Source organism: Dreissena polymorpha, chromosome 9 (assembly GCF_020536995.1).
Source record: "Dreissena polymorpha isolate Duluth1 chromosome 9, UMN_Dpol_1.0, whole genome shotgun sequence".
Classification (NCBI taxonomy): domain Eukaryota; kingdom Metazoa; phylum Mollusca; class Bivalvia; order Myida; family Dreissenidae; genus Dreissena; species Dreissena polymorpha.
Window position 1 is genome coordinate 15,365,908 of NC_068363.1, and position 23,413 is coordinate 15,389,320.

Consider the following 23,413-nt stretch of genomic DNA (forward strand, 5'->3'; position numbering starts at 1 on the left):
AGATTTATTTTCAAGTTCAAGGCATTCTATACGTTTGGAAAGCCCATCCACTACCCCAGTAATTATTGTTTCAATCATGCTTTTAATTTGGATTGAGAGAATGTTATTGATGGCCTCTTGGGCGGTTAGTTTGATGGCCTTCATGGTGGTGTCATCAAGAACAGCATTACCAGGATGTTCAACGTCGGACATACTTTCAAATGTGTAGTTAAAATCACAATCTGAAACGCTTGGTCTCGCAACTCATTTTTCTTATGCTAAACCTGGTCGTCTGTAGTTGACAACAACGAAATAATCCTCTTGGTTTTTGCAGCAATATTGGGGGTTGAGGAAATGAAGCTCATTATAGGCGGCGCTTTTTCTATTTCGAACACTATAGATTTGGAAAATGATGTGAGAAACAGCTGTATATGCTGCGCGCTATGCTTATTGTTTATTTCTAGAAACTAGGTCCGCTGTTACATCTATATATAGTTTGCCGCTATAGATAGTTCATAACAAAAACAGGTTTACCCACTACATTAATTGCTTGCTTCTATCCTTATATCCACTGTTTTCATCAAATTTTGATCAATAAAATCATTCTAGGTAACACACTCAATCTTTTTACACCCAACACATATTGTAAAAACGTCACATCATTTATGAAAATAATAAAAAAGCCAACAGTCGATTTCAAAACAACAAATATGTCCGCCACTGGAAATATATAATATAAAAATGTGCTCGTTGTCGCGGTTGATGAAGTTTTAATATAATTCGCGTAAACGAGTAACACGTCAAATTTATATTAAACGTATAAGCTGCCCTTACATTGTTAATTGATGATGTGTAGAAGTTTTTAAAATATGCTGGTGGTTGTATTGAACATTTCCTAAGTTGAAGCTCTTTGAATTTTTTGTTTCAAAATTTCTAGAAAAGCATCGGTCAAAACATTAAACATATTAAACTGAAACATCTTTTTGTCGTTTTTTAATACCATCGTCTTCTGTTTGTCCTGTATTCAATGCTTTTATCATTTTACTTCAATTGAAGTAAACTCTTCGTAGTTCGCTTTTAACCTCGTTTTATTTCAATATGAACGCGGGATAGTTATAAGTATATATTTATAAATCGTTTTCAAATGCGTGCGTTGATCATGTATGTTGAATGTAAATGATGTATTATTTCTTATCAACTTGATATCAGTTTAAAAAAATAATAAAGTATCATATATATACTAAAATAAACGTTTATACAATCTAGGGAAATCACTCATGGACATTTTATAGATATTATCAGAATTGACGCATAGTTTGTTGGTTGTTAAAAGCGATGTTAACAGCTTATACGGTTTTCCGAAAATAATTATGCCATTTGGTGTTTTTCTCAGAAATGAACACTCGCATTTAATGTTGTAATATCTATTTGATGTTATGCATTAAACTTATACATTAAACTTAGCACATAACAGTACTAAAGTATGACCACAAATGTAAAATTTGATAGTATATACTGATTATAGCGGAAATAATTTAAATGCTATTAATTCATTGCATAATATCGAAGTATGTTATAAATGAATTCTGACTGAAGTAGTACCCATGCTCATTTAATTTGACACATATAAATTGTCGCCATCCAAGTATGTTGAAATTATTTGTGTTATTTATAGAGAAATATAACGGACAATTAAAACGTTATATTGCGTTGTATAGCACGATATTCAAATTAATTGCCCACATATCTATTGAAAGAACTCAAATACATTATAAACCAAAATCTCTAAATATTATTAAAACACTCTGCTTACCATTTCCTTGTTTATATTAAGAACATGCGGATTTTATACTGTTTTATCACCAATATGAATAAGTCTTAAATATGTATTTCTTTTACATGGAAATTTATACAACTTAGTGTTGTTTTTTTTTATCAAAATCTAATGCATTTAAAGAATTTAGTGAATGAGGTGTTTATCTTTTTTTCATTGCAAATCGCAACCGATCGTTTTAAAAAGTATATGCAAAAAGGTTTTCTAGCATTGGAAATATTTTACTACCAACCACATGGCATCAATGAAACCTATTAAATAAGTTTATGAGTCCTACCTGGTGTTTATCTTTTTCATACCTCGTACCAAATGGAACATTTGTAAAACAGTAGAAGCTTCAGGTTAACAAAATATTGTGTAGTTCATATACTCATTGCATGCAAAGTCAATTCATGCTACTTAGCATCTCGATCTATCTTTTATTTTTAAATATCATAATATTTTACTGCTTGGCAAAATTAAAATGGTACAATATTAACCAATAAAAACAGCCTGCTTGAACTTAACTGCGTTTATTACTTGCATTTCATTTACTTGTTACTTATCGCATGTGACAAATATACATTTGTGAATTTTGAAATTATTATATATGCGAACTTTAAATATGAAAATAGTACAAAATTGCATTTTATTGAAATATCAACTCTTGTTTAAATATACTGCATGAACTGAGGTAGAAATAAAATAAAAATGTGAGACTTGAACGAAATTTATGTAAAACAGCTACCAAGTGACACAGCGAACAATACAAGCTGCGGTGTGATTTATTGTATCACATCATAATTCATGAATTTCATATTTCATATCACATGTTAAATCTCCAGGTATGTCAGATTGGATGCACGTAATATTAAACGTTGATGTTTTGAAAGTGTTTTTTCTTACTTCACGCATGTCATTAGTTCATTTATGTTTCAAAAGTTTAAAACTTGATTTACGCATCTGTTCAAAAACCATCAAGATATACTGATAAACGGAGTTGGGGGATTGCATTACTGACAGTCATCCAATTATAACATTCTTATTTATGATAGATGCGTCCCATTGCTTGAAAATTACGATATTTACACCAAGCGCAGAATAACAACAATCAGCACACGTTAGTGAATGTATGTCTACAATCCAATTATGGCCTACTGAATAGTATCCTGACTTCAACGACGGTCAAAGCTGTAGTATTACAGTTATTCTGATTTAATCGCATGAGATTGAACTATATTACCACGTGGAGCTCCGTAAATAAGAAATCTATTTGAATTTTGTATTGCCGTCTTTAATGCATTCAGAATGAATGCACACAATAAGAACTCGGTTGAATGCACTAGTAATGTGTTTGTACCCAATTAATCATATATATTTAATGTCTTTTCTATTGCACAATCTCATGATTTGACATTCCGGAACATAATCAAATGATAGTTGTCAGTATTTTAAATTTGCTCATAACAATTAAAAACACATACCAAACAATCAAATAGAAATTAATAACTATTAACTAATTAAGACGTATGTGTAAAAGGTGACAACATGAAGTTGCGTTGTTTGCTAATAATCTTTCAGAATAAAAGAAGAAATTGGATGTTTACTGACTTTAAAAACATATTCAACATTAAAGGACCGTCTGTGCGAAAAAGTAAAGAATGTATCTTGCGATTAACATTCACACCATTGTCAATTGAATGTTAAATGATGTTTCAAATGTTTTTGTTATCAAAATTTTGATTATCATAACATTGGCGTGGCATACATTTTCCCATTTAGGATTATGTTTCTAATTGAACGTCCCGCTCTTCAGCCGTATGTTTTTTTTTCGTAATAATTTGGCTATTTAAATATTCTGAGGATTCCATTGAACATCTTCATAGTCAACCTCCTAAACTGGTCTGAGGATTCCATTGAACATCTTCATAGTCAACCTCCTAAACTGGTCTGAGGATTCCATTGAACATCTTCATAGTCAACCTCCTAAACTGGTCTGAGGATTCCATTGAACATCTTCATAGTCAACCTCCTAAACTGGTCTGGTCACCTTTGAGCATAAAACATTGTAATATATATAATGGATAAAAATGTACCAGAAACTTAATTCAACATTAAATATATTATTACAGTAATGTCCCAATATCGTCATTACATACTATGTATGGTCATTTTTATGGATACTCCCATGTTGTAGTCTATTTTGCAAAACATAGTATCGTGGTATATGTCACAGCGAATCCTGTAAATGATGTAACAAAGCAGTTAGCATGGTAACTACCTTGTAGCTATACAAAACAGATTGTTAATTTTTTTCGTTGATGTTAGTAATTTCATGCAGACAACAAATGGCATGAAAATCGCATACATGGATTAAACAAGTTTTGATACTGTCTTGAATATCTGCACCGTTCGGAAGCTGTTTCATTATATTCCGAAGTCTTATTGGGATCGCATATTCGAGTTATGGTTTAATGTGTTAATAGTTAATGTTTTTATTATTTGCACTTAAAAATGTAATTATTTCGAACAGTTTTCTGCAGTAAGATAAAGGGTCGTTTATGAAGTTAGAACTGAAAATATCGTAGTTAAAAGCAAACTGCATTTTTTTTTTTGTATCGCATTAACAATATTGGAATGTTTACTGCCTTCATTTTAGTACATTGGACACCCTTAAATGTGTGGAGTATTTGCAGATTCAAAATTCGATTATGAAGGCTGTTCGAGAATGCTTTACTCCAGTGAATTTCACAGTCTTAAGATATTGTGCTTATTCTCGGATGAAGATTAGAATCGCATTGGTTAACAAAGTTAAAATTTGAAATACTGCTTACTCTCAATTGAAGCATGTGAGATAATAAGTTGGAGTATGATGAGTGTGAATTTTGTAAAGAAAAGAGTTAGCAAATGTTTTCGCCTTTTCCTGCATGCTAATGGTCCTTGTCCAATTCGAGCGACTTACCGTATTTACCGCATTCAGCGCAGACAAACTACAGCTTGCATGCGTATTGAGAGAATAAGTAAACGTTTCACAAGAATATCGCATCGGATAGAAAGTTAGATATTAAAATCAATTAAGTTAAAAAGAAACCTGTCATTGCTCGTACCGATAATAAACAGGATGTTTAAAGCACCTCTTTTTTTCTGTTCAGGAAATGACGTTTCCAGATACGAGGTTATCGCAGAGTCTTAGATAACTTAGAGAGAATGTTTATAGCACCATTAGAGATACACATGCGTGTTGCGAATGGCCCCTGTACACGATTCCACGGGGTCTAGGTCTTAACTCTCGTTGTGAGGCTTGTTATCTGAGAACACTACCGAAATATAGTGCTGTACCGTAAATTACATAAAGCTCATAGCAATAGATTCAGAGCAGGTTTAAATATATAACAATACAGGATACTAAGAACTTGCTTGTTAGATGCGGGTTATCACTTTCCGACAAGTGGATGTTTTTCGATTATTTGTGTACGGTTAAGTTTAAATTAGCAAAAAGGGACTTTCATCATGAAAATAATTGTTTTAAATCAACAAAGTTTGTACAACATTAATACCGTGACCATAAGCAATGGCATCAAACGCATATGTGTATATGTTATTCCTTAGTTAAATAAAAAATATAACTATAGTATTATGAATCAGTATTATTATTTCTAGATGTAATACATGTAATTAGATTTATTTTGTTGCTTGCACGTTTTTGTATCTTCGTTACTATTTTTCGTATAAATCGAGGTATTGCTCATTAGGAAATGTTCATGAAAGGCAACAGGAATAATGTACTTTTTGTATATAATATTGTAATATGGCCCGCTTAGGTAAATAATTGAATTAGTTAAAATGTAAATGGCAAAAAAAGAAGAATATCGGTTAACTGAATAAATTCGGGCAAATAATTGTCGACATTTGTATTGAATAATGCTAGCTAAACACCATGAATGATAACCTACCTTTTATTATGGAAACAATGCACTTTGTTTACACAACAGGGTCTTGCCAACGGCATTCAGACCGCTGCCATAATTACTGCAGTTGTTTCCAATAGTACTTATATCGCAGGCACTACCTTGAAAATTATCCGATGACGAAAAATGGTTTCAAAACCTCTTTGTGTACCTAATTCACATATCATAAACGGTAGTTTGCTACGATATGACGAAACACTTTAAACACTTATATACGTGTGCTGAGAGAGCAGCACCAAAGGTGTGTTAGATCTGCAATTGGAATAAACAGACTCACCGGTAAAGCGATGTTGCTACATTTGCTTTTGGGAATTCTATTGGTGTTATGAAAGACGACAGAACTTACGAGAACCGTAATATTTTATTTGCATCGGAATTTTGAAAACTTTTGTTATTGCAATTTAAATCAATTGCATACAGAGTTCTTTGCTAATTTTTCATGTGCCAACGACTAACAATGAAACTCCAGACGCATTATAGTGAGGGAAATCATTGATTACTACTTTCGCAACAGAACACTAACTATATGCATAAAATGATAAAAACTAGAATCGCCGCTTTGGAACAGTCAATTCAACGCATTGGTTGGTAAACCTGTTTTAGAGCGTGTCGAACCTAAGAAACTTATCCCAGACAGGATAACAAACTATACGCCTGTATAAAACGATCTCAACCGCAGGTACTACTCCAAACAGACCATGAAAACCCGAACACCAAAACGTAACGCGTGATTCGAATACTAAAACTTTGTGTTAGTGCAGCCAGGTCGTAATCTATCGGAAATCTATTAAGCGATTAGAGGGTATGTTTTAAACTGAATAGTATACAAACAAAAATGGTCAATCTAAAAAAGACATTAAACTACCTAGCCTTAGTTCATAACTATTGAAGTGATTTAAGGGGATTTGAATGAAACTTCCTCTTTGATAGAAAACTTTAAGACGAAGTGCGGAGCATGCAAACCATAACATTTTTTTATAAGTATGAAGTTATTGCCGTTTGTATAATGTAATCGTGCTAAGAATAACTATTAGAATACCATTCATGTAAAGAGCATTCCTGAATTAATTGAGGATATGTATTGATATGTTTGTGTGTTTCAATAAAAACAAACTTGTTTGTTCTCCCCATCTCTGTACGTCAAGGTCACAGCAATACTTCGGAAGTGTCCTTGTTTCTTGATACAATCCGGAATACCCTTTTGAGCAACAATATAAATAGCTTAATACTGTAAAAACTCTAAAAGACCCCCATCCTTATTAGGAATTTAAAATTGTGTTTAAGTCGATACTAAATTAAATACACGTTTTTGATACCGTTTTGCTGAGTCAAACTTAGATTTTAATAATGCCATTGGGCGCAAATAGTTGTTTGACAGGGATATAGCAAGGAATTGACTGTGTGGTTAATAAGCTGGTTTTTCAAATTATTGGATTTAAACGAAGCGTTTAAATGTGTACGATATAGATAATGTCATAAACTTGTGCAAATAAAATACCATCCGATTTCAATCTCATAACACCGTCAGTTTTACAGATAAGCGTTTTAAATACAGGTGGTATCGGGATATTGTTTCAGTGAGTGTGTACATTTTCCGTATTTTAATATAGAATAATTTTTTGAGAGTTGTTAAAATAACGTGCTAGATTTTCTACTTCAACTTTTAATTGTTTTAATATATTTTTAATTACCTTTTATTTATAATCGGATGTTTTAAAAGGTAATACAGATTTTGTGTATACATGTACAATTGACCAGTCGCCAAAGTATCGATCGCTCCACCCACATTCTTCGATCAGCCAATCAAATATCGTTTTTTTACACACCCCTCAGCAACGCTTATCTGGCCGCCATTTTGTCCGACAAACAAAGCGTATCGTACATATGGAATGGACGTAATTTTTAAGAGTTTACACAGATTTTATATCAAATGCATGATCATTACTGTTCGATCATTATTCAAAATTGTAGGTGCTATGCATACTTTATAAAAGGTTATTATTTTATCTTTATTTCTTGAACATCTGAACGAGTAATGAGAAAACAAACACAATAAATAGTGTAACCACACCAGTTGTGTGTTCTATAAAAACGTGTTATACCGTTTGATGCACAATATTATTAAAGGTCAACAGAAGAAATCTGCTTAACTGTTCATATTTTATAAAGTAATACCATATTATAACAACAAAGTAAAAAAATAAAATTAAAAAAAAAAGTTAGAGCTAAAAAAACGATGATTTTGATGATCGGGAATTTCCGTAACGCGTTCGGCAATTTCCGCCGCTATTTTACCCCGATGACGTATGTGTGCACCACTGCGCATGACGAATATTCCCATGTTATGTACAGTATGCACTGAAGCATGCAAATTTCCCTCAAAACTTCAAGGATTACAAGACTGTGTTGATCATTCACTTGCATATACTTAATTTATAATCTCTTTTGTGTTGATTACGAGTCGAACTTCTACATGACATTGAGGATTCACTGATTTATAAGATGGTTCATTGTGCAGCGTTTGGCTGCAATGCTCGTTCTGAAAAGCAAACGGAGAAGAAAGGATTCTTCGGCTTCTCAAAGGACGAAAGTATTAAGCGGAAATGGATTCTAGCCGTGAATTCACGAAGGATTATCGACGGAAAGGTGGTGGACTTTACGCCAAGCAAATATGCAAAACTCTGCATAAAACATTTTGAGGATAAGTGCTTTGTCCACCCCCCCCCCCCGAGTGTGATGGCGAGTGCGGGCTTTGGGATGAGACTGTCGCTGCATCCTGATGCAGTGCCAACTTTGTTCCCTGACACGGACAACTTCAAGGCATTACAGCCGAAAGCCCTAAGGCCAGACGAGTTAGGAGCCCCCAAACGGAAACGTGACAACTATGGTGCTTTTGCCTAGAGAAATCGCAAAACGGTAAGAACTTAATTAATAAGGTCAATGATCAGATATGCATCTTAATACCACAAGTTCTATGTTATTTCAAAAAGCTCAAACACTGACAATGTAAAAAATACTTTTGAATTAAAAATCATTGTATGTAGTTAGAATAGTTGGCAGCTAGTAACCAAACTGACTTTGGCAGTACGGCAAGATCTAATTATTTATTGTAAGTGTTTTGACAGGCATCAGTTTGAAATCGACACATTTCGATCTTAATACAAATGTGTATCTATCTAAATATACTGCTAGTCGACACAATTAGCATTTTAAGCAGTGGACACTGTTGAGTCCATTTCCTGGGAAGAACCAGTACTTGGTGTCTATGGAGGAGATAATGAGAAAGCTCCCTGAGTAGGGAGCGAACCCAGGAACTCCCGATCGCTAGACGGACACCGCATCCACTACACCACCGTGACCTCTTACTGTTTTCCACCACGGTTAATTTAGCTCAAGTTCTAATGTAAAGCAGTTGCTGACAAGCCATATTTTCTACCTATTTACCAAAAATTCAATTAATAATGTGTTGCTTATCTTTTTATTGTTTAAAATGTGAAAACGCAAGGACTTTTTAGTAAATACATTCAGACTTCCAATAATGTATTAATGCTGGTTTAGACTAGAAATGGCGCGGCAGAGGCCGACGCGTATCCCCACACCGAATGTTTGACCTAGGTGTGCCCCAGGGTTGGTAATGGGGCCATGCATAGCTGAGATTGACCGTATTGTCATAAGAGAAGTTCATCATCAATTAGAAGTGAATTGGTGTAGAAATGAAGAAGTTATAGTAAAAGGCAATTTTGGGTGGGTGTGACATATGTGGGCAGGGCGCCCCAGGGTTGGTAATTGTGCCATGCATAGTTGAGATTGACCGTATTGTCATAAGAGAAGTTCAGTATCAATTTGAAGTGAATCGGTGTAGAAATGAAGAAATTATAGTAAAAGGCAATTTTGGGCGGGTGTGGTCTATGTGGGCGGGGCCCCAGGGTTGGTAATGGGGCCATGCATAGTTGAGATTGACCGTATTGTCATAAGAGAGGTTCAGTATCAATTTGAAGTGAATCGGTGTAGAAATGAAGAAATTATAGTAAAAGGCAATTTTGGGTGGGTGTGGTCTATGTGGGCGGGGCGCCCCAGGGTTGGTAATGGGGCCATGCATAGTTGAGATTGACTGTATTGTCATAAGAGAAGTTCAATATCAATTTGAAGTGAATCGGTGTAGAAATGAAGAAATTATAGTAAAGGCAATTTTGGGTGGGTGTGGTCTATGTGGGCGGGGCCCCAGGGTTGGTTATGGGGCCATGCATAGTTGAGATTGACCCTAATGTCATAAGAGAAGTTCAGTATCAATTTGAAGTGAATCCGTGTAGAAATGAAAAAATTATAGTAAATGGAATTTTTTGGTGGGTGTGGCCTATGTGGGCGGGCGCCCCAGGGTTGGGATTGGGGCCATGCATAGTTGAGATTGACCCTAATGTCATAACAAAAGTTCAGTATCAATTTGAAGTGAATCCGTGTAGAAATGAAAAAATTATAGTAAATGGAAATTTTTGGTGGGTGTGGCCTACGTGGGCGGGGCGCCCCAGGGTTGGGAATGGGGCCATGCATGGTTGAGATTGACCGTATTGTCATAAGAGAGGTCCAGTATCAATTTGAAGTGAATCGGTGTAGAAATAAAGAAGTAAATGTAAAATAACCTAAAAAAATGAGTGATAATTTCTGACGCGGCCCCACCCCAACCACTATAACTTTTGACCCAGGGGTCAGATCAAAATTCCAAATAGTGCAGGGTCGCACATATGCTCATAGCTACCATGTGTGTAAGTTTCAAGGTTCTAGTGCTTTTAGTGTAGGAGGAGATAGTGGCCAGGACGGACGGACAGACAGACGGACGGACGGCGGAGATAACCACAATATCCCCACCTTTTTTTCAAAAAGCGTGGGGATAAAAAAGAGATGATAAGTTAGAAATAGTGTGCCATTTAACTGTTAAAAGAATAAAAAAGAAATTTGAATTAGTAGCCGACAGGTGTTTTATTACTTATATACCATTTATTCTTCATGTAGTGTGAATCATAAAATGCATCTTGATTTTTTTGTGTTTTCATAAATTGAACAGCAACTGATTCTAGTACTTAGTAGCTGATGGCTATTTAGGCTACTGGTAGTGCCATGATAATTTAAATAACAGTTCAATTTCAGTCTTCAGGGTAATATATTTAGCCAAAATCATTGTTCTATATTAGAAACAGGAGAAAAATCCAATAGCCTGACTATATAAATTATTAATTTCTAGAAGCCCAAATAAAATCTTACCAGACCTGGGATGTCTGGCTTATAATTTAAGACTGAATAAATGTTATATTTTCAAATTAATATTGTTATATGCATTAATTGCATTGGAAACAGTTTTCAGTGTAATAAACTCATTTTGCTCCTTATGGGCTTTAGCCATTTTGAGATTTCATTATAGCATTCAATGTACTAAAGATGTGTTGTTTGATTAATTTCTGAAGTGGAAAAAAGAAAAACATGTAGTTTTACTATTATGAATACAAAGTTTACTTTATTTTACAATTTTGTGTTACAAATCTTGTAGAAAATAAATGACAGCATTATAATATGTGTAAAATTAAATAGGCTTTTTTCGGGTTATCATTTTTATATTTTATTTATAAAGTTGCTTCAATTAGGTGGTTTCTGTACAAAATAAGTTGGTCACTAAACTAGCTGAATTTTTGCAAATCACCATGCCAACAAGGCACCAAGTTGGCAGAATGTGGTGTATTACCACCCTACAGCTGCCATATATCAAGCTGGTGTCATAAAATAGATGGTCCTCTTTGTTTCTGTAAAGTCAAGTATTGTTATCAGTGATCTACTGTTATCAATTGTATTTGGCACAGACAGTAATAAAACAAGCAGATTATCAGACTGCAGTAATCATAACAACTGAATATACAACATACTGCACTAGTAGATAGAACAGTATTTATAAATAGAATAGGAAATAAATTGCAAAAAATATAAATAACATTTTAATTTTGAACAACAGCAAAAAATATAAATAACATTTTAATTAAGAACAACAATCTACACTTTTATTCTTGTCTCTTGTCTTTATGCTTTCTTTTAATTTAAACACTGTATTATTTTAATTGGGATATTTTTTTTATATATTGTATTTATTTAGTTTGACAAATTATATTTAAAACAGATACTTGCATAAATACTGGCATCATTTAAATAGATTTCTTCAAAACTTGATTTTTTTATTAATTAAAAAACAAATCCTCATGAAATGAGCTATAATGCTGCGCATGGACACAGTTTTAAAATACAGTTAAAATGAAAAAAAACAACAACCATTTTTAATGAAATAGTCATGGAAAATTGCTTACCGGTATAAAGCTTTAATTAAAGATACTAATACTATATTGCAAAAATAAATGTAGATCATGAAATGAATAGTTTTGTTTGAGAAAATCACCAAAATGGTGTCCATTCCCTGTTTGATGTCTTATTCTCAATTCACATAATACAGTGTTTTTAGAACACATCATGACTTGCAGTTGACCCCTATTGATTTTGAGGTCACTAGGTCAAAGGTCAAGGTCACGGTGACCCCAAATAGTAAAATGGTTTCCGGATGATAACTCAAGAACGCATACGCCTAGGATCATGAAACTTAATGGGTAGATTGATAACGACTCGCAGATGACCCCTATTGATTTTGAGGTCACTAGGTCAAAGGTCAAGGTTATGGTGACCCGAAATAGTAAAATGGTTTTCGGATGATAACTCAAGGACGCATATGCCTAGGATCATGAAACGTCATAGGTAGATTGATCATGACTCGCAGATGACCCCTATTGATTTTGAGGTCACAAGGTCAAAGGTCAAGGTCACGGTGACCCGAAATAGTTAAATGATTTTCGGATGATAACTCAAGAACGCTTTTGCCTAGGATCATGACACTTTATAGGTACATTGATCGTGACTCGCAGATGACCCCTATTGATTTTCAGGTCACTAGGTCAAAGGTCAAGGTCACAGTGACAAAAAACGTATTCACACAATGGCTGCCACTACAACGGACAGCCCATATGGGGGGCATGCATGTTTTACAAACAACCCTTGTTTCATTTACATTTATCGGATTATATATTTAACATCCGATTAATGTAAATGAAATGATTATGAAATTTTGTTCAATGACATGTGTTGCCATGAAAGTTGGACTATTACTTGTCTTTAGGCTCGAAGGCGCACAAGGAATTACTGTTGGTCATCGGAAGCAAGCGTCTTCTCTCTGACATTCGCATGCTGTCACCAGCTGAACAGACCTCGATGCTGGAGGCTCAACACAAGGTGGTCTGCCAATTTGCGCCAAAATTTGTCTGCTTTTCATACGCAGCAATGAAACAGAGGTATGAATTGTGATCGATTAATATAATATCTACAGAAGAGCTAGCGCAGGCATGTTGTTTTTGTCTTTCATAGTCCAGTGGTAATAATTTATAAAACTACAACTTTAAGGCAAAAATTAGTTTATTTCCTACACGATTGGTAAATATTTGTGCAAGTTTAATGAGAACAACATTTGATTATGATGCGGTTTGGGTTTTTTTACATTCGGCATTGGTTGCCGAAATTCTAACAACCAAAAATATGATCTTTAATTCGAGTAAAATTAATATCCTAGTTGACTAATAAACATTGTCATTTGCAGTCCATAAACCATCAAGTGCCCATGAGCATATGTCCATAATGAATATGCATTAGTTGTGAAAATGATTTTAGTTCCTTTTTATGCCCGTGAAGGTGGGCATATAGTGATCGCACTGTCTGTCTGAAATTCCGTCACACTTTGCGTTTAGGTTTCGAAAAATGTGGAAAAACACTTTGCGTTTAGGTTTAGACAAATTTGGAAAAAGGGGGCATATGTCATCCTATGGTGACAAGCCTTGTTGTTATATGAAATAGTAATTGTTGATATAATTTGTGATTAAAGGCTATTTTTTGTAATCCAGATTGCATCTGGCAGCCCTGCATTCCGTTTCTAATGCGCACAGGAAACATGCAGAGAAGAAGAACGGCGAAAAGCGCTACAGGATTTCGTATCCAAAGTACAAGGCGGGACACCATGTCGTGAAACCTGTCAAAGAGGCCTGCAATTATGGTAATGGTCCTTCTAAGCTAAATAGAAAATTGGCATTCTAATATATAATATACAAAAACCTAACAGTGAAACTGACTAAGTTGACTGTTGTTGTTTTTTATGCATAATATGTGTATTTTTATTTATTTGTTCAATGTGCATAGTTTAACCAAGTAGTAAAAAATAAATTGTTGATGCTTTTTTCAGATTATGTCACAGAGCTCATGGTTGAATTGCTGCAATTAAAACAACAGTTCAAGAGCACCCGGATTGCTAAGCAGGCATCTTCTTCCATTCTGTTCTCTCCACCACCATTAGCATCATCTGCGAAGAAAATTTTAAAGAATGAAGCAGTGCAGTTGCACCGCTCTAGGTTTAATTAATTACAGTAATTGGAAACAACTTGGCATGCCATTTGTCATGTATTGCTCCAGCTGGGTTTAGTGTACGTGCGTAAGGTGTCATCCCAGATTAGCCTGTGCCATATATGTTTGTAATTAATTAAAAAAATCCTCGCGCTGGAAAGATGGGACAAAGCGTGCGCAAAATATCTCGTCCCATATTAGCCTGTGTCCCTGATAAGACTGTGCAGACTCGACGTGAAAACATGATATGCCCCAAGTTTTATATGACAATGTCTACGAATGTGCCCTTTTGACAAATTAGAACCTAGCTGAAGCACTGATCACGTATTGTTTCAAATTAACATAGCAACTACAATTATTTTTTTGAAAAATGTGAATGTATTATTTTGACAAATATGCTGTAATAATAGTTTTCCCATTGTGTGCTATACTGTTAGTATAAAAATGTTAATGTCAACACCTTTATTTTTAAATGTTGGGACCATGTAGTGTTTTTTGTGTGATAGTATTGGTCTGTAAAAGATGTTTTAGAAGTCATTTTGTTAAAGGTACTAAATATGACTCCATGACAAGTTGTATTGCAACATTGTGCTAGTAAAGCTCATTTACTTATTCCGTCCAGTTTTCTAAAACTTGTCGTCAGGTTACAAGTTGTTCTGTTGTTGTGTCTGTGGTAATTTATATTTTTAGATGTTGCAATAAACTTGTATGCTACATATATATTGTTGTGTTGGAATGTTTTCTCCATGGCAAAAACATCGAGAGTAAAAGTTTGACATGCTATTTCTCATTTATAATATTAAGTCACCTCGCTCGTGGAGAGTTTAGAAAAATTCAATTGCGTCATATTTATATAAAATCAAGACTTATTATTAAAAAATATTTATTAAAAAACAACAGAAATGAGATCATTCAAACTTTGAAGTGAATGTCGACATAAATGAGATCAATTTACCATAAATAAAAAATCGTGTGCAGGGAACACATCGGGTTTCAACAAAATGGCCATGTCAGGATACTAGCAAAATAAATAAAACATCTATTCTCGTTCATTTAGTATTAAATGACACGACCATTTACGTAAGAATTATTCATTTCAAATCAACATTATTTATTTCAACTAGTACGTTGTTGAAGTGTTGAACTTGAACGGTTAGTAAATTTGGACTGGCATTCGTACGTCGATCAGTTTCAGGGAATAATGATATCTTTTCAATGTGTCAATTATATTTGCCTGATTAAATTATAATTAAATACTTAAACAGTCAAGATGCGATGTCCTGTGGATGTGTACTATGAAAAATAAAAACACGTTATATGACGAACTTTTAAAAGACAAATGCTGATACCGTTTCCTTTGTTATGAACTCGTTGCAAGTGGTTAACTCATACGTCACTTCCGGTTGAAACAAAAATGTCGACTCGATCACGAAGTGCGAAAAATCGGCATAGTTATCGGCTGTATACTCGCTGAATACGATGGTTTTAATCGAATTATGATATGGAAATGCATTTAAACGTTATAATCTCGCATAATATTGGTGTATTTCAGGATTTTTTAATCGGGTCCGTTGATCTTTAAGCAATTTGGGCAACATAATAATTGCCACACGTGCTTATTAATCTCAGCGTAATTGTCGATGATTAATAAATGACAGTATGTTGCGTGGATCTCAGAATGAATGAACATTAAAGCATTGTTAGGTACTGTACACAAAAAATGAAATATTTTATTACTTAAATGATTTCCAATTATATATTTATTTTCTGCGGATCATAGACAATGAAAATCATTATAAATTGTTAACTTCAATGTTGTTTTAACTGAAGTTAAAGCAACAAAAAGGTGATTTCAACGCGGCTTAGGTAGCTTAAAGCGACTTAAAGTGTAAAATGTAAGGCTTATAATACAACAACAACAACAACATTTCTAATACAACATATATTGATACGGGGAGAAATGTGAAAATTGCAATTAACAATAAGGGCCATCTTGCTATAAATAAACAAATGCATAATATGCAAAATGTATTCAATTCGAATGTTCGTGAACAGCACCGTAATACCAAAATTTCATTTTTCGATAGTGAAATGTAGCAGGTTCCCATTAAACAGTAATGAAATAAAATGCATATTAGATCTGTTAATGAAACCACGAAATTAGGCCTGTATTATATTATGGTTACAATCAAAATTTAATTTATATCTAAATTTAAAATATCGGTGTCTTTTTAAAAATAAAACAATAAAACAAAGATCCAAACATTTTTTAATAAACAAAAACCCATCATGATATGGATGTGTCATTTGCATTTAATAAAAATATTTTGAAAATAATATATGAATAGCAACCGGAAACACTGCCAGACGGTTTTAATACAAGTTCAAAATCAATATGAAATAAATGCTCATTTTTACCACTGATTTTTCACCAACTTCCTATAATATGTATAAGAAACGTTTTTGATAGTTAACTCATTTATTTTGTTTACGCCATTTCTCTCTAAAGCATTTATGATTGTATTAAAGTTGCACAAAGCAGTTTAGTTTAGTGTGCGGCTTTAATAAACAGAGCATGATACATCGTTACAAGTATAGTCTTTCACTCACGTAATGCGCTATAATTGCGACCTGCTTGTCGGAGTTTTCTAATCACTAGACCACGTGACTATGTGGGCGGAGCGATTGATAATTTGGCGACTGGTCAATTTGCTTATTAACATACGATTTAATGTGTTTAGATTTGCAGGAGTATTTAAATTGCACGTTTTCGTTCAGACGTGAACAACAGCAAATAATAATAAAGCAGTGGCGTATTTAGGTGGGGGGCTAGGGGGCTAAAGCCCCCCCCCCCCCAGCTGGCTGGCTAGATATGATTAAAAAAAATGAGCCCCTTACAGTTCCAATCCACTTGTGTATTTCCTGTCATATGCCCCTAATTAGGCCATTAACAGCTGTCAATTTGTATGATTAGCCCCCAGGCATGTGTACAGACGATCTAACCTTCGCCAGCTAAACTGCACGCTTCATTGACTGTAAGTGATAAACTGCGCTATTTGATTGGCTGAAGGAGATACATTCAACTCATGAAATTCATCGATACATTTAGCTATAGGTAAATATTTTCAAATGGCTGCCGGATGGGACTTGTGAAAAACAATATCCTTCAATTACCTTCAGTCGAGCGGTTAAGGAAACAACTAAAATAATTTCTGAATGAATTCAAACATTGCCGCAAAAAACGATGTACCTAAAAAGATTTATTTCATTCCTGTTAAATCCATGTCAAAATTGTTTATTTAGAGCGTGTTTAACCACACAAAGCCGATAGTTCCATACACATCCGCACAAACTAAGCTACAGCTAAATAACCAACAAAGTATCAAAAATAACATTCTTGTTCTGATATTGAACTCAAATTAATTACTGTCTATTACACATATTATAAAAAGCCATTTTAAAATGGAATAGGAATGGTATTGCCTAAAATAGTAATATTATTTACTAACATCACCCATTATGTAATATTGAAATATTCAGATAAAAATGTAAATTGAGGAGGGTTTGTGCATGGATTGTAATTATTAGTGCAATTTATTTATTTCATAAACAATAACAGCTTGGCAATCTCTGTTATGGGTATCCGAACAATCGCTCCCACAGACAATCGCTCTAACGCTAAGTTTGACAGGGCGGACGTAGGCTGTTATAATTTTGACAACACGGCCATTGTTTCATACAATTAGATGCGAAATCTTAAAACATAGTATACGCCGATCAAAGGTTAACACCTATAATTAGCCTGTTCTGTTCGGTTAACACCTATAATTAGCCGAAAATTAAATTTACTTTGTGCGTATTATCATAAATACAAGTTGAACAATATTTCAACTTCTCAAACGGTTTATATAAACAATAATGACAATGTAACGATCTCGAAGATCACTTTCATTTTTTACTCGAATGTCCAGTTTTTAATAGCCTCAGATAACAATATATACATAGACAATGATTGATTTCTAAGTTTCTTATGTTTCTAGAATTTCCATGGCTACCAGTCAAATTGACACCAGTTACCATTGTTGTGTATTAGTCCATACAGAGTGTCATGGAGTTTATGGCTATTTGGCTGATGACATATGACTTATCTGTGGATATATCACAGTTGAATATTTCAGACACAGCATGATTTTAGATAAAAGATTAGCCTAACCCCAATTATATCAACAAACAATCATAAAATGTATTACTATCGAGTGGTTAGCTAATCAAGGGGTGCAGCTCAATGTCATATAAAAGTCCCACTCTTACCACTTGGGCCTAAACCATGTGCTATTGTTTTGAGTAGCATGTGATTCTAACGGAAGTTGTATTTATCAATGAATTAATATAATTGTTCACACTATAACTCTTTTATTATAACTGGAAACAATGTTTTAAATTAAAATTCATGTCATTAGAAATACCAACATTCCTTCCCATTCAGAACCGGTGCAAGTATCCGCTCTATTTGTTAATAATTTACCAGTGCTTTGTGTAACCAAGTCATATTCAACAAGCTTGTACTGTAGAATAACAATCAAAAATTTATTTTTCCCCCGACACGTGCATGAAACACAGTTATGTATTTCTAATCCGTGTTCCCAAATCTGATGGTTATCTTGAGCATTGACAAAATAAACCTCGCTGTCCGAGTCAGAATCATAAAAAATCTGACAAACTGTCGCTATATTCTGACTCATACATGCACGGTTGAACGGAAAACTCATCATAATCTCTATTGTATTCCATTTTGCATCAATTTTTTACTAACTAAAGTTTCGAGAGATAATACATCCGTTCGAGAGATAATTCATCCAAAGCTTTATAATGCCGGTTCGTTATTGAGTGCTTGTGACGTCACTCCCGGTTTGAATGAAAATGGCGAGAACATCGGAATGTGTGAAAAATCGCGACTTTGTTCTGTTCATTCTCACTTATAACACCGTATTTGAAATGAAGTGAGGTGCGAAATAGTTTAGATATGCACTAAATTCGATAAATAGTGGTGTTTTACGGGTTTTTAAAATCGCGGCACGTGAACTTTTAAATAAATCAAATACTTGAAATTATGTGTTTACACTAGCGCAGTGGTCTGCAATTTATGCGCAAGTTTAATAAAGAGTACCGAAAGAATGCACGGAAAAGGCATACATTTAGACTATTTCAGTTGAAGTAAGATTTTTAATACAATAAAACTGTTTTTTATTTTATTTTAGTGTGTCTATAATTATTTTCAAGCGTAGTAATGTTATTAAACATAATACTGGTTTGAGAGACATTAGATTTACCCCTGTGTGTCTGTCTGTCTGTGTGTCTGTCACACTTGATGTCTGAACTCAAGTCCTTGTTTTACATGCACATTTATCATGCAAAATGCTGATTAGATAGCATGAAATTGCATCATTTGAAGGTATCATTTAAAAAAAAAATCAACGACGGAAGGGGACACCCCTCCCGCACCCTCCCCAGTTGAGCCCCCCTCGGAAAAATTCTGGATACGCCTCTGTAAAGTCTGTGTTTCAAGATCAATACATTACATGCATCTTAAACATACGAACAGTATGAATGTTTGAAACAATACGAATTGAACCACGTTATTGTTCGCACTTTTAAATTCTTACGTTCCTTCTTATTGCAAGGAACAAGAACAATCAGACTAACAAAACAAACGCCGAGTTTGTGAAACTAATAATACTTGTGTTTATGTCTTCACATCGGTAAATGCGTTTCGTTTGATAGACACGACTATAAGAGATGCCCCTGGTGAGCGCGTTCAATAGACCCTTTACACAATACGCCAAAATTAATAAGAGGGTGAAGTCACGTTACTCGCAGAATTCCAGAACGAGGCTGAACGTGTATCAAATGCTAATAGTGTCACGCAACGCCGCATTTGATTTTCAATCATTCAATCTTTAAAACCTTCGGCGACGTAATATTATTGTCAACTGAAAATGACATTGTCTGACTTGGAATTAATATATAATTCCTATTTTATTTTGTTATGCATTAAATAAATGTTTATAATAGATATACTCGTTTTATTTATTTAATTGTTGGTACACAATTAAACACTCTTCGCTTGAGCATTTTTATCGCGGTGTTTTATCAAAGATCGATCAATAATCTTGTTTACTGATAGATCGGTGGTTTTATTGCCACTAGGTCCACTACAATCGAATTATCTCGTTGTGGTCAGATACTGTGCCGTCAAATTCTTAATAAAAACAAGTTGTCATAAACCACACATAAAAGAATTCTGGTCAATAAACACAATATATAATATCTACATGTCTTCTCCTGGTAAAAGTATTGCGAAGTCATTTCTAGGACTAATTAAACACCAAATATTCAAATTGAAAGTAAGTTTTCCTTACAGATTGCCAGAAACACTAAAAACTCTATAGATAAGCCTGTTTAATCATAATTAAAAAATGAATGACGGGCATTCGTTCCTACGATAATTTTGACACAGATGGACGTTCGTTCCTACGTTGGTTTGACAACACGGAAAATCGTTCGTTCGTTATTTTGACGATCCGGACAATAATTCCTACATTATTTTGGCAACCCAGACATCTTTAATGTGTCATTATTAAAATAGTGTGCTATTTTTCATAATTATTTATTATTCTTATTCAGTTTTAAAAATATTTCGTGAGCATGTGCATGATAACGTTTACAATTGTTCGACTATATCGACACCACTGATATCTGTAATACTGGTATGCGAAACCTTGCGGAAATCGGAGAGATTTTAACTGCATGGTCACCTTTTTGTCAAAGACCTATAGATAACACAGATTGGAAACTTCGCGCCTTATCGGGCTATCTCTCGGCGGGGTCACATGGTCGAGAAACCGATAAGTACACTGAGGATCAGCAGACGATTTATTCCATGAATCAATCGGAGTAGTCCGGAGATAGCCGGTGTATCACGATTGAGATAAGATAGCGACGCGTCAGTAGCAACAGCTACGATTATCGAGCAAAGTTATGCGAAAATATTACGGCGCTGTGAAAGGCGGTTGTAACTTGGTCAATAATGATCCGATTTTTATAAAATAAAGTTTCATAGAAACATGAGTAATTATGTTTTTTTTTTTAAATAAAATCTCGATTTTATTTACCTACAATAAGAATTTATAATGCCGCGATCGTTGAAGAAATAGCGCTAAGAACTTCCAAATCGCGGCGAGAATGCTGTTGAATAGTTTATTTGAAAGGCTTTTGCTGATAAAATATTCTTGTATAATTTGGTATTTCAAACAGTAAAAACCTTATAAAATATTATTATTTCAAAACGGATAGATATATGTGGACACATAGATCTAGGTCTCTGATTAAAACAACATTACAGTATAATAAATGCTATGATCGTTCGATCCAAAAACGGTTTCAGTTAGACTTATTTCAATATTGATTGTGTAGATTTTTTCAATTGTTTAATTCTCTTTTTATTTAGATCTTATTCATGAGTTATAGGTTATTAAAGTTTTGTTTGTAATCCAGTTTTTTTTTCTTTTGGTAATTAAATTAAGATTTCAGTATGGTGGGCTAGGATTTCGCGAAAAGAAAAAAACAAAACATTTCACGCGCGTGTTAATCGTCGAATCAATTAGCGAACTGAAGAAGATGCTTTGTGTGTTTTTTCTTTATTCTTGAGAATTAATTAAAAGAAGGGATTCTAACTTCAATTATCAGTTTGCGTTGTTGATTGATTTTAATTGTGTGATCAGTGGCCGCGACCGGCGAATTATAGTCATCTCACAGCTTTTGTTTGTGTTTTAATAGTAATCTCACAGCTATCTGTTAAAATATGTTTGAATATTAACTTGCATGTGTAACATTGACAGGAAAACTGGTAATACGAATAAAAGATATTAAATGAGAATATAAACCCATACATCGTACTTTCATCTTGTTTTTTATTCATATCAAGATAAACATATTACCCAGAATAAAAATCTTATTTCTTCGATTTGAGGTGAATAATGACGAAGTTTTTCACAATGAACCAAAGCACCTTTGACGACATGTGTGTTTAATAGGGTAAAAGAGCTTAAAATTGTACCATCTTAGTACAATACCAAAATCCTTTAAAATGAACATTTTCCTCCAGTTTAGTTTATTCATACCTAGATTAACATATCACCAAGCATAAAAATCTGACTTAATCTATTTGGGATGAAAAATGAAAAAGTTTATCAAAAAGAACAAAAACACGTTTGACAGCAATCTTGTACAACAGAAGAATGAGCTTAAAATTGTACCAACATTGTATAAGGCCAAATACTTTAAATTGATTATTTTCTTCTGGTTTGTTTAAATCTATACTTAGATTAACATCTTGCTTAGCATAAAAATCTTACTTCAACGATATGGGATGAGAAATAGAAAAGTTTGTCAAAAAGAAACAAACCACTTTGGCGACAGGTGTGAAAAATGATTGAATGGAATAACAGTATAAAATAGTACAAATTGTACAAAGGCAAAATCTTTTAAAATACCTCATTTTCGTCTACTTTTTATAAATCATACATAGATTAACATCTCACCTAGCATAAAAATCTTACGTTATCAATATGTGATGCTTAATGAAGATGTTTAAAAAAAATGCTTCGGGCCTTTCAATTTTTCAAAAAATCTCGAAAATGAACGAATCCAGTGTTCTCTTTCCGATAAATTAATAATTAATTAGAATAATTACTACAAAAACCTAAAGAATTATCAACACAGAAAATAAATACTTATATTTATTCACACAAAAAAATATTCAATATGTCTTTTTTCGGCGACCGACTTTGCTCACTACGCGAAGTCTGTAACGTTGCGCTTTCAGACATTAATTGCTCTGCAAACTGACAACCGAGCGCTAACAACACTAATTAACACATTAAGATTGTTAATAACAATATCAATATAATATAAACTACCAGATCATGCTCAGAATACCCTACGACAACAAATATTAACGACTAATTACGAAGAATAATTGATTGCTTTATGACAAAATGGCCGACAGTAGCTGGAACAGGGAAGAATCTACAGGTACACCGGCATCTCCAAAATCAATGTCACGTGACCCGCGTCCGCCGTTAGATATTATCGCATATCGCTATCGCGAAGAGGAGAGTTTCCAATC

General features: G+C 33.9%; 2 protein-coding genes across 6 annotated transcripts in view; both read left to right on the plus strand.

Moving 5' to 3' along the window:
- LOC127846457 (15-hydroxyprostaglandin dehydrogenase [NAD(+)]-like) overlaps positions 1–23,413 on the plus strand; it is a 38,205-nt gene that overhangs the window by 6,961 nt on the left and 7,831 nt on the right. The window contains exon 1 of one of the 4 annotated variants that reach the window (XM_052377706.1): positions 7,262–7,337. The exons of 2 other annotated variants lie outside the window; for them this stretch is intronic. The gene's annotated coding sequence lies outside the window, so the exon portion shown is untranslated. Of the gene's footprint in view, positions 1–7,261; positions 7,342–23,413 lie in introns of those variants that run through there. One more of the 4 variants, XM_052377707.1, reaches the window with a different exon arrangement.
- LOC127846462 (uncharacterized) lies at positions 7,892–14,944 on the plus strand. 2 transcript variants are annotated; one of them, XM_052377716.1, is made up of 4 exons: positions 7,892–8,676; positions 12,959–13,130; positions 13,734–13,882; positions 14,069–14,944. In XM_052377716.1, exons 2-4 carry the CDS (start codon positions 13,024–13,026, stop codon positions 14,242–14,244), a joined length of 432 nt encoding a protein of 143 aa, XP_052233676.1. In that variant the 5' UTR covers positions 7,892–8,676; positions 12,959–13,023; the 3' UTR covers positions 14,245–14,944. The 2 variants fall into 2 exon arrangements, with proteins under 2 accessions (XP_052233676.1, XP_052233675.1); XM_052377715.1 differs by lacking the exon at positions 7,892–8,676 and having other exon boundaries at positions 12,135–13,130.

Excerpts from the sequence above, each read along its gene's own strand:
- LOC127846462 (XM_052377716.1), top strand. The coding sequence starts at position 13,024 with ATGCTGTCACCAGCTGAACAGACCTCGATGCTGGAGGCTCAACACAAG. Across the intron at positions 13,131-13,733 it reads TACGCAGCAATGAAACAGAG|ATTGCATCTGGCAGCCCTGC; the intron begins GTATGAATTGTG and ends TTTGTAATCCAG. Across the intron at positions 13,883-14,068 it reads CAAAGAGGCCTGCAATTATG|ATTATGTCACAGAGCTCATG; the intron begins GTAATGGTCCTT and ends TGCTTTTTTCAG.